General features: G+C 39.9%; 1 protein-coding gene across 1 annotated transcript in view; it reads right to left on the bottom strand.

The window, feature by feature from the left end:
• Positions 1-12449, bottom strand: part of BTBD1 (BTB (POZ) domain containing 1) — a gene marked incomplete at its 5' end in the record, with an annotated part of 52754 nt that overhangs the window by 32647 nt on the left and 7658 nt on the right. The window contains 2 exons of the mRNA XM_010831021.1: positions 1100-1205; positions 5860-6016. Coding sequence (XP_010829323.1) covers positions 1100-1205; positions 5860-6016 — 263 coding nt within the window. The remainder of the gene's footprint in view (positions 1-1099; positions 1206-5859; positions 6017-12449) is intronic.

The raw sequence follows: 12449 nt of genomic DNA, 5'->3' as shown, positions 1-12449 counted from the left end.
AAGAAACAAAAGAGACCATAGCAAAAATCAACAAAACCAAAAGCTGGTTCTTTGAAAGGATAAATAAAATTGACAAACCATTAGCCAGACTCATCAAGAAACAAAGGGAGAAAAATCAAATCAACAAAATTAGAAACGAAAATGGAGAGATCACAACAGACAACACAGAAATACAAAGGATCATAAGAGACTACTATCAACAATTATATGCCAATAAAATGGACAACGTGGAAGAAATGGACAAATTCTTAGAAAAGTACAACTTTCCAAAACTGGACCAGGAAGAAATAGAAAATCTTAACAGACCCATCACAAGCATGGAAATTGAAACTGTAATCAAAAATCTTCCAGCAAACAAAAGCCCCGGTCCAGACGGCTTCACAGCTGAATTCTACCAAAAATTTAGAGAAGAGCTGACACCTATCCTGCTCAAACTCTTCCAGAAAATTGCAGAGGAAGGTAAACTTCCAAACTCATTCTATGAGGCCACCATCACCCTAATACCAAAACCTGACAAAGATCCCACAAAAAAAGAAAACTACAGGCCAATATCACTGATGAGCATAGATGCAAAAATTCTTAACAAAATTCTAGCAATCAGAATCCAAAAACACATTAAAAAGATCATACACCATGATCAAGTGGGCTTTATCCCAGGGATGCAAGGATTCTTCAATTATTTTCTATGTATCTAGTTCCGAAAAGGAAAAAAGACATTTTGCCATATGTCATCTTTTCTATGTAATGTCTTAATCTTAATTTTCACATATTTCTTCCCTGATTCTCCAAATAGATGAGTTTCCTAAAGAAAAAAAAATAAAAATCTTACCCATCTTTGTATTTCTTATAGGGCCCTGATACAATGCTATGCATATGGTGAGCATGAAAATTTGTTTGATCTGATATCTTTTAAAAGGCAATGAGGTAGTTAAGACTTTTAGGACTATTTCAGCAAAATAAAGCAAAACTCTTAAAGAGGCTAACTTAAAAATCACTTGGAAAAACCACTGATTTAAAAACAGCTCCTCTGCCAACAAGGCTCACTAGTAACACATTACTGTACTTAAAAGGTTAACATTTTAATTCACAGTGAACTTACCTATGTCAATATCAGTAAACCCTTCTGCACTTATTGCATCCATTGTGTTTTTGTCTATTGTGTCTAGACAAAGACTAGCAAGCTGAGGTTCATCAAATAAACGAGCCTAAACATAGAAAAAGATAGTTATTTTCACAGTTATTCTAACTTCAGACTGTCCATATTCAACGGTAATACTGTAAACAGTTATAACTGCCAATTATATAAAAACTCATACTTAAAATACAATTATAATATGCTTAAAACTTTCATTTCAAAATTGAAATAAAAGCGAAAAGCACAAATGTCCAAAAGATAACAATTCAATTACCATTAACAACTGTTATTTTTATTTTTATATGTATATATATGCACTTATATGTTACATATTTTGATCCTTAGTGAAACACTCTAGGGTAGATAAGGCAGACATCTTCCCATTATACACATGAGAAAAGAGAGGCTCAGAGAGGTGCACTGACTCTAGCCAGCTATGTTCCAAAGTGAAAGTGAAAATCGCTCAGTTGTGCCTGACTCTTTACGACCCATAGACTATACAGTCCAGGGAATTCTCCAGGCCAGAATACTGGAGTGGGTAGCCTTTCCCTTCTCCAGGGTATCTTCCCAACTCAGGGATTGAATCCAGGTCGCCTGGATTGCAGGCGGATTCTTAACCAGCTGAGCCACAGGAGAAGCCAGCCCTTAAAGCCCAGTCTTAGGATCTTTTCACTAAATGATAACATCAATTGTCAAGCATACCAGTACAAAAAGATTTTTTCCACCATTTCCTGTTTGATTGGGGGGAAGAGAATAAAGTACAAAAATTTTAGAGCATTAAGGTTCTGGGAACCTAAGCAAAAACGAGGCCTAACAAACAGCAAAGCAAGTAAGTAAATTCACATGATAGGATATTATACAATGAGAATGAACGATCTACAACTACACACAGCAATAGGAATGAATCCCACAAACTTAATGGTAAGCATAACGAAGTAATGTATATGTTGAGCAAAAGAGTATACAGCTGACCCTTGAACAACTTGCAGGTTGGGGGCACTGATCTCTGTGTAGTTGAAAATCCACACAGAACTTACAGTTGGACCTTTGCATCTGAGGTTCTTCCATATCCGTGAATTCAATCAACCACAAATCATGCACTATTTACTAGTTTTTACCACTTAGTGGTAAAATTTACATGTGTAATTTTTTACCACTAAGTTCAAGGCCATGTTGGTCAAGAGTCAACTGCTATATGATTTCTGCAAAGCTGAGCTTTAAGAAGTCAGAAGTCAAACTTATAATATGTGCTTTACCTGGATGTACATTATAATTCAAAAAAACAAGTTTAAAAGTAAGTAAAATTCTAATGTTGGCAGATATTCTAGCTGGCCAACTCAGTGTTTATAGTTGAGTTAGTATTTATGCAGAAAAATGGATTATTTTACTTTTAGGAAAAATAATTTTTGGTAAAAGTTATTTTATTCAGAGTAGCAATATTTTCAGTCTTTCAATACGATGTCATATTTGCCTGGGAATCTACTGCTGCTACTTTGGAGTAAAACTAGTTTTCTCTAAATTTGAGTGTGGCACTATTTTTAATGACTGTATTGCCCCAGAGTGTATTCCCTATATAATCCACGCTGGGACAGCACACTGGTTCTTTGTTTTAGAGGGATGCTGGCATAGGTCCTCTCAAGTAAATGAACATGCTCAGTTCAAATGATTCACTTGGCAGGAACAAGACATTCACATGACAATTCATGGGCTAATTCACATGACCCCACCAAAGAAAAATCTGGAGTAATGTTGAGTTCTAAGACCAACAAAGCACTGAAAAGTTCCTTTCTTCCTCAGTGACATATGTTAAGCCTTGCTACTCAAAATGAGGTTCAGAAGCACCAGCATCATCTGAAAGTCTGTTAGAAATGCAGACTTTCAGGCCCATATTGCTGTGTGTAGATCTATAACAACAGGAATGAATCCCAGAAACTTAATGGTAAGCAAAAGAAAGTAAGATACATGTTGAGCAAAAGTATACAGCTGACTTTGGCTTACTGAACTAGAAAGTGGATTTTCATTGTCAAAGTTTAATTTATCGGCTTCTAATTTTTCTTTTTATGGTCACATCGTGTAGCACATGGGATCCTAGTTTCCCAGCCAGGGATCCATCTGACCCAAGCCCTCTGCAGTGGAAGCTCGGAGTTTTAACCACTGGACAGCTAGGAAAGTCCTACTGGTTTCTAAATTTTATGACTGAATTAAAAAAAATGAAAGTAGTTAAGTGACCCTCTTCACACACAATAAAATTCTTCAGACAACAAAGAATCATGATGATCAACTTCTTCATTAGATTTTCATCACAAGTTCAGAAAAGGAAAAAAAAAATGCAAGTGGTAAAGAATACACCTGCCAATGCAGGAGATGCAAGTGATTCCCCGGTCAGGAAGATGCCCTGGAGAAGGAAATGGCAACCCACTCCAGTATTTTTGCCTGGGAAATCCCACGGACAGAGGAGCCTGGCGGGCTTCATTCCATGGGGTCGGTCGCAAAAGAGTCGGATGAGACTTAGCAACTGAACAACAGATATCACTTGTTAGTTATATAATCTTTATTGAGTTATTTCACCTCTCTGTGCTTCTATATAAAAAGGGGATGATAAGAAAATCTTCACCGAGGATAGCTACAACTCCTAAAGTTATTGTAAAGATTAAATGAATTAATGCATACAAAGTATTTAGAATGGGACCTGGCACACACTAAGTCACTCAATACATCTTGCAGTTATTATCAATATCACCATACTCTACTGGTTTAAGGTTGAGACCTTTTACCACTTGCTATCTTACCTTACGTTAGACATTTACCTCTTTAAGCTTCTATTTCATCTTTGAAAGGGGGATAATAATAATAATAAATATCATCACAGCTTAAAGAAGGAGTAAATGTGATAATATATACAAATGGAATAACCTGTGTCTGGTGTACAATACACACAGACATGGAGTTCTGTGATTATGTCCAAGAAGAGGTGACATCAGCATGTTCTTTCTTCTGTAACTATAAATACTCAATGACCAAAGATTTACAAAAAGAAGTATCATCATTTGTGATGTGACAGAATGCATGCACAATGGGAAACAAGTCTGACTCCACCCAGCCTGTTGTGAGACTCTGGGCAGGTAGTTAACTAGTCAGGTTTTAGTTTTTTCATGTGGAAAATGAGAGGGTTAAGTTAAGGAATATCTGTGATTATTTCCACTACTAATATTCAGCAGGATTACATATTATCAACTTAGACATCCCCCCCACCCCCCTCATTTTAACTCTCTCACCTCTGTAAAGACCCTATCTCCAAGTAAGGTCACATTCTGAGGGTCCTGGGGATTAAAATTTCAACATGTGAATTCTGAGGACACAATTCACCACCTGGCACTGAGTTACAGACTAGCTTAGGATTTTTGTAAACAATTCGTAAAAGGGTATCATTACCTTATCTAAGAAAAAAAAAATCGATTTACTTATATCTCAAGTATGAAGCTCAGATTATAGGCATTTAACAAGTGCTAGATAGTGTATGTTGAGGATTGGTTAATGGTTCCATAAATGTGTTCAGTATGTAAATATTCAGACTATACACGTATCATGATGTGTGCACTTTTCTGTATTTAAAGTATACTCGTTGAAAATTTTCGTAAGTGTCAAAGAAAGAATATTCTTAAATTTTAACTTCTCCAAAATATCATATGACATCCCTTACATGTAGAATGAAAAAAGAAATGATACAAATGAACTTACTTTCAAAACACAAAGAGACTCACAGAAAGATTTAGAAAATGAACTCATGGTTGCCAGGGGGAAGGTACAGTTGAGGACTCTGGAAAAGTCATGTACACATTGCTATATTAAAAATGGATAACCAACAAAAACCTATTATATAGCACATGGAACTCTGCTCAATGTTTTGTCCCAGTGTGGATGGGAGGGGAGTCTGAGGGAGGATGGATACATGTATATCTACGGCTGAGCCCTTCGCTGTTCAACTGAAAGTATCCCAACATTGTTAATTGGCTATATCCCAATACAAAATGTTTTTGGTGTTCAAAAATAAAAATAAATTCTAAACCCTCCAGAAGTGGGTCACCAAGCTGACAGAATACAGTAAATCTTACAACTGCTCTGGACTTGAAATACTCAATGTTAATTTCAGACCCAACAAAAATAGAGCACTAAGGTCCAGAAAGCTTCATACTCTCCTACTCTCAATCACAGCAGAAACAACGCTGGACACTACTCTCAACTCCAACCCTAAACAGCTATGTAACTTTACAGAGATGAAACACCCTATTTACATTAAGGCTTGGCTCAGACGGTAAAGAACCTGCTTGCGATGCCTGCAATGCAGGAAACCTGGGTTTGATCCTTGGGTCAGGAAGATCCCTTGCAGAAGGGAATGGCAACCCACTCCAGTATCCTTGCCTGGAGAATTCCACGGACAGATGAGCCTGATGGGCTACAGTCTGTGGGGTCTCAAAGAGTTGGACACAACTGAGTGACTAACACTTTCTTCAGTTTCTTCACCTATATGATACATTAACTCTACTTTGTTTTTCTATTCTAAAATCACATGAACCTGATATATTTCCCTCAATGAAATCAGAAGACTTCATATGCTTTAAAAATGATGATCTCAGACTAATTCTCCAGGAAATATTAAACATTCATATACAGTTAAACACAATTTTTAAAGTTAAAAGATACATACCTTAGCCACATCAACTTACCTGCGTAAGTAACATGAAGGCATTATCTGCCCTGAGATGTTTGGTGAGAAATTCCACACAATGAGCTTCCAAGGCTGGGACTGCATACTTCTTAGCCGTATAAAGAGTCGTCATAACTGTTTCTGGGCCAATTTGAACTTCATCTGAATACAGAAATCTGGGAAGCAAGTGGAAATTGCAGAGACAGTCAGGAGGGTTTTAGACAAGCAATCCATTGGAGTTAAGTCTCTGAGGAATATTTGAAAAGATAATGAGCAAAGTGAAAAATAACTTGAAAAGCACATCAGACTTCCCAGGTTATTTGCACATACATCACCTCATTTTACTCTGACTCAATCCTGAGAGGTAGGCAGTCTCCATTTATAGAGACTAAAGTTAAGTCTTCAAGCCAAATTTTTAAAGGCCTTTTAGCACTCCAGAGCAGCTTTCTCTCTTCTTCATCAAAAAATGTTCACTTAAACAAACTTACAGACAGCTTAAGTTCACATCTCTAAATGTCAAAACATCCATTTATTTCCTGATGATGGTATCTTCTTATTCTGGGCATCTTTTAACCTTTCCTTATTATCCCAGAATTAGTATTATGACCAAAGACTAGAGTACAGGGGTTCAGAAGAATAAAACAGTTTAATGATATCTTAAATAACCCCATACTGCTATGTGCTTTTGGGTATATAAGTCCAATTTTCTCTTGAAATACTACCAAACCAATACCACCTTACCCACCGCCTCAGGAGCTGATTCTACCTGTTACTAGATAAATCAGATTCCTAGAAGTACACATAGAGGATAAGAATCTCAGAGAAGGCCTGGGCAGTTCCTGCTGAATTATACTGAAGCTACTGCATATTCATTTTAGTTCTTCTGCCGTTCCTCAGAGACCCTTGAGCTTACTGCCCAATTCTCAGTTACACTCAGAGCAGCTGAGGGTGCTGGAGAAATAAGGCATTGAGAACAAGTATTTTATTTTAGCAATACGTATTAAGACTTAGAACCATGAATATCTTTCAGAACACTATACAGTAGAGTGAGTGAGGAAAGGAGGTTCTAGTTCATGTCCCTTTTCTTTGCTTTTCAATTTCTCTATTCTGGTGGCCAGAATCACTGCCCAAGATCAAATTCTAGCTGGTTACATCCCCCAACTTCCCACTTTAACCAAATACTGGCATCCCTCCAATAAGATCATTATCCTTACAACTACTTCCAGTGGAAGCTGTTCACTCCCATCCTTCCCTGGTGGTTCAGATGGTAAAGAATCTCCCTGCAATGCAGGAGACCCGGGGTTTGATCCCTGGGTAGGGAAGATCCCCTGGAGAAGGGTATGGCTACCCACTCCAGTATTCTTGCCTGGAGAATCCCATGAACAGAGGAGCCTGGTTCACAAAGAGTCGGACACAATTGAGTGACTCCCTTACAACTCAGGTGCAAAAGTAAAGGTTGCTGTTTTTCAAGATTACATTGTTTTCAAACATTTTTCCAAAACCCTTCAAGCCATCCATCTGTACCACCCTCATAATACTCACTTAATGACACATGTCATTTAGTGATGAGTGCACGGAATTAAAAAAAACCTTAAGTCTCTTATAGTTAGGGGTAGGGGGATGAATAAAAAGAGGAGGGAAAATTAGCATTTGTTGAGTCTCTATCATGTGACAGATGCCAATTCATTTAATCCTCTCACAAAGAAGGGAGGTGCTGCTACCTGCATTTTAAAGATGGGTTAACAGGCTGAGGAAACACAAGAGCTGTCTACCATAACACACCATCTCTGGGCTCTGACTGCTTTCAGTGTCAGACTCTCAGGCCAGTCAGGTGGGAGCCCTCTTAATTTGCCTGGACTCAAGAAGAGATTGCTTGAGTTTGAATCTATCACTTCCTAGCTACATGACTTTAAATAAGTTATCACTGTGCTCCTCTCTGTTAAAGAGATTTGTACAACAGTATCTTCTTCATAATGCTCTGGTGAGGATTAGTATCAGTTAAAATACACACAAATACTTAGTAAACATTAGCTATTTATTTTTTATACTGCTTCATTTTTTATCTCTATTTTCCTCTATATTTCACAAGATTTCAAGTGTTCCAGCCCTTCTATTTTTCCCCTAGCAATCATACAGTTAAATTTCTAAGCATTCTTGCCTCCTGAGTACTTTTTTTTAACTCCACAGTACCATGTCTCATTTTTATGGATGTGAAAAATGTTCTCAGTCTCCAAGTTTTAAAAGTTCCTTTCTGTTCCCTGAATTACCTATTTCCTTGAGGACCAGCTGTTCTTGGTCTTTATCATTCATTCATATTCTGATTGTCCTTATACGTCAAAGTTTAATGATTATCTCCAGTGACCATTCCAGTAGCTGGTGTGTTTTCTTTGCTGTTGTGTAAGCAGGACTGCTTTCCAGCTAAAACCTTCTCCAAGATGGAGAGGTGGGTGGGGAGCTGTGTATGTGGGAGGCTCGTCTGACACCTTACCTGAGAGTGGGAAAGCAGCCTTTAGGTCAGATACCACACCTCCTCCACCCCCTTTCAATGCCATCACCCTGAATTCCCTAAGATAAGCCAGCATCCTCGTTCTCCCCAGGTGGTTTGTCTAGTTTCTGTCAAGAGGAGACTGTCAGCTATTGCGGAGGGGGGCGGGAGCAGGGGCAGGGGTGGGGGTGGCGTGCAATGGTTAGCATACAAGAGCTGGTTGAGGGGATGACCTTCTCATTTCACCTTGCTCACCACCAGCTCTCAACCTAGAGCCATGCTGGGGCTCAGCCAGGAAAGACAGCCCCCACCTCCACCACAGCTCTTCCTTCTCTGGATTCTGGGCTCCAGCTTCATTATCACTCCACTCCACTTCATTATCAACACACTTGCAACTGCCTTGTCCCTTTTCTACACTGCCTTCCAACCTCTCTCCCGTTTTGTCTTCACTGTAATGGGTTTATTTCTTTTGTATTTCTCTATATAGTCATTTTAACTGGAACAGACAGAAGGCTAACAACATGCTCAATTCCCTTCTTAAACGAGAAACCGATTAAGTTTTTAAGGGACAGATAGGAAGAAGTCTTCATATTTGTCTTAGTTTGTTTTCAGGCAAAAATTACTAGAGTTATAAACTATAGAGCTGAGATGCAGGGCCTTTATTACCATTGTTTGAATAGATTCAAGCTTAAGGAAACCAGTTCCACAAAATTGAAGTACATGGTTCTGTAACAATCTATAATTGGGGTCCCTGACAAAAAGAGCTGGAAAAGGTTCCCACAAGAACTTCTACTTAAGATCCAAAACATGAAAAGAGGGTAGGAAGAACATTCCAGGAACCAAAGAATTGTGTTTTCAGACTATACTATATGGCCCACAGGGCTTCCCTGGTGGCTCAGTGGTAAAGAACCTGCTTGCAATGCAGGAGATGTGGGTTTGATCCGGAGGTCGGGAAGATTTCCTGGAGAAGGGAATGGCAAGGCCCTTCAGTATTCTTGCCTGGAAAATCCAATAGACAGAAGAGCCTGGTGGGCTGCAGTCCACAGGGTCGCACAGAGTCGGACACGACTGAGTCACTAACATATGGCCCACAACTCCATTCAAGTTGCCTTTCATGACCCAGATAACCACAATGGTATGATCACTCATCGAAAGGCAGACATCCTGGAATGCAAAGTCAAGTGGGCCTTTGGAACCATCACTATGAACAAAGCTAGAGAAGGTGATGGAATTCCAGTTGAGCTACCTCAAATCCTAAAAGATGATGCTGTGAAAGTGCTGCACTCAATATGCCAAATCTGGAAAACTCAGCACTGGCCACAGGACTAGAAAAGGTCTGTTTTCATTCCAATTCCAAAGAAAGGCAATGCCAAAGAATGCTCACAATACTGCACAATTGCACTCATCTCATACGCTAGCAAAGTAATGCTCAATATTCTCCAAGCCAGGCTTCAGCAGTACGTGAACCATGAATTGAACTTCCAGATGTTCAAGCTGGATTTAGAAAAGGCAGAGGAACCAGAGATCAAATTGCCAACATCCACTGGATCATCGAAAAAGCAAGAGAGTTCCAGAAAAGCATCTACTTTTGCTTTATTGACTCTGCCAAAGCCTCTGACTATGTGGATCACAAGGAAGTGTGGAAAATTCTTCAAGAGATGGGAATACCAGACCACCTTACTTGCCTCCTGAGAAATCTTTATGTAGGTTAAGAAGCAACGGTTAGAACTGGACATGGAACAACAGACTGGTTCCAAATCGGGAAAGGAGTATGTCAAGGCTGTATACTGTCACCCTGTTTATTTCACTTATATGCAGAATACATCATGCAAAATGCCAGGCTGGATGAAGCACAAGCTGGAATCAAGATTGCAGGGAGAAATATCAATAACCTCAGATAAGCAGATGACACCACCCTTACGGAAGAAAGCAAAAAACTAAAGAGCTTGATGAAAGTGAAAGAGCAGAGTGGAAAAGTTGGCTTAAAATTCAACATTCAGAAAACTAAAATCATGGCATCTGGTCCCATCACTTCATGGGAAATAGGGAAATAGTGAGAGACTTTTATTTTGGGGGGCTTCAAAATCACTGCAGATGGTGACTGCAGGCATGAAATTAAAAGATGCTTGCTCCTTGGAAGAAAAGCTATGACCAACCTAGAGAGAATATTAAAAAGCAGAGACATTACTTTGCTAACAAAGGTCCGTATAGTCAAAGCCATGGTTTTTCTAGTAGTCATGTATGGATGTGAGAGTTGGACTATAAAGAAAGCTGAGCGCCAAAGAATTGATGCTTTTGAACTGGGGTGTCAGAGAAGACTCTTGAGAGTCCCTTGAACTGCAAGGAGATCCAACCAGTCCATCCTAAAGGAAATCAGTCCTGAATATTCATTGGAAGGACTGATGCTGAAGCTGAAGCTCCAATACTTTGGCCACCTGATGCAAAGAACTGACTCACTGGAAAAGACCTTGATGCTGGGAAAGATTGAGGGCAAGAGGAGAAGGGGACAACAGAGGATGAGATGGTTGGATGGCATCACCGACTCAATGGACATGAATTTGGGTAAACTCCGGGAGTTGGTGATGGACAAGGAAGCCTCGTGTGCTTCAGTCCATGGGGTCGCAAAGAGTCAGACGTGACTGAGTGACTGAACTGAACTGAAACTATACCTTGGTAATATATCTTTGGCTTGAATATATTTAAGAAACATCTATATTTATATCTAAAGATGTAGGTTAAGGACACTGTTCATCTCAGTAATGCCTTCTTTATGATGGGACAGCATCAGGAATTGCGGTGGCCGGGAAGACCAACCCCACGCCGTGGCTGCATGGGCACAGGAGGGCCTAGAGGAGCTATCCCACGTTGAAGGTCAGGAAGGGTGGTGGTGAGGACATACCCCTTGTCCAAGGTAAGGAGCATTGGCTGCGCTTTGCTGGAGCAGCCGTGAAGAGATACCCCACGCCTGAGGTAAGAGAAACCCAAGTAAGACGGAAGGTGTTGCAGAGGGCATCAGAGGGCAGACACACTGAAACCATACTCACAGAAAACTAGTCAATCTAATCACACTAGGACCACAGCCTTGTCTAACTCAATGAAACTAAGCCATGCCCGTGGGGCAACCCAAGATGGGCGGGTCATGGTGGAGAGATCTGACAGAATGTGGTCCACTGGAGAAGGGAATAGCAAACCACTTCAGTATTCTTGCCTTGAGAACCCCATGAACAGTATGAAAAGGCAAAATGACAGGATACTGAAAGAGAAACTCCCCAGGTCAGTAGGTGCCCAATATGCTACTGGAGATCAGTGGAGAAATAACTCCAGAAAGAATGAAGGGATGGAGCCAAAGCAAAAACAATACCCAGCTGTGGATGTGACTGGTGATAGAAGCAAGGTCCAATGCTGTAAAGAGCAATACTGCATAGGAACCTGGAATGTCAGGTCCATGAATCAAGGCAAATTGGAAGTGGTCAAACAAGAGATGGCAAGAGTGAATGTCGACATTCTAGGAATCAGCAAACTGAAATGGACTGGAATGGATGAATTTAACTCAGATGACCATTATATCTACTACTGCAGGCAGGAATCCCTCAGAAGAAAAGGAGTAGCCATCATGGTCAGCAAAAGATTCCGAAATGCAGTACTTGGATGCAATCTCAAAAACGACAGAATGATCTCTGTTCGTTTCCAAGGCAAACCATTCAATATCACAGTAATCCAAGTTTATGCCCCAACCAGTAACGCTGAAGAACCTGAAGTTGAACGGTTCTATGAAGACCTCCAAGACCTTTTAGAACTAACACCCAAAAAAGATGAATGTTCTTTTCATTATAGGGGACTGGAATGCAAAAGTAGGAAGTCAAGAAACACCTGAAGTAACAGGCAAATTTGGCCTCGGAATACGGAATGAAGCAGGGCAAAGACTAATAGAGTTTTGCCAAGAAAATGCACTGGTCATAACAAACACCCTCTTCCAACAACACAAGAAAAGACTCTACACGTGGACATCACCAGATGGTCAACACCAAAATCAGATTGATTATATTCTTTGCAGCCAAAGATGGAGAAGCTCTATACAGTCAGCAAAAACAAGACCGGGAGCTGACTGTGGCTCAGATCATGAA

The sequence above is a fragment of the Bison bison genome, unplaced genomic scaffold (assembly GCF_000754665.1).
Source record: "Bison bison bison isolate TAMUID 2011002044 unplaced genomic scaffold, Bison_UMD1.0 scf7180017859304, whole genome shotgun sequence".
Taxonomy (NCBI): Eukaryota; Metazoa; Chordata; class Mammalia; order Artiodactyla; family Bovidae; genus Bison; species Bison bison.
Note: the sequence above shows the minus strand (reverse complement) of the source record. Positions and strands in the feature narration are given on the sequence as shown.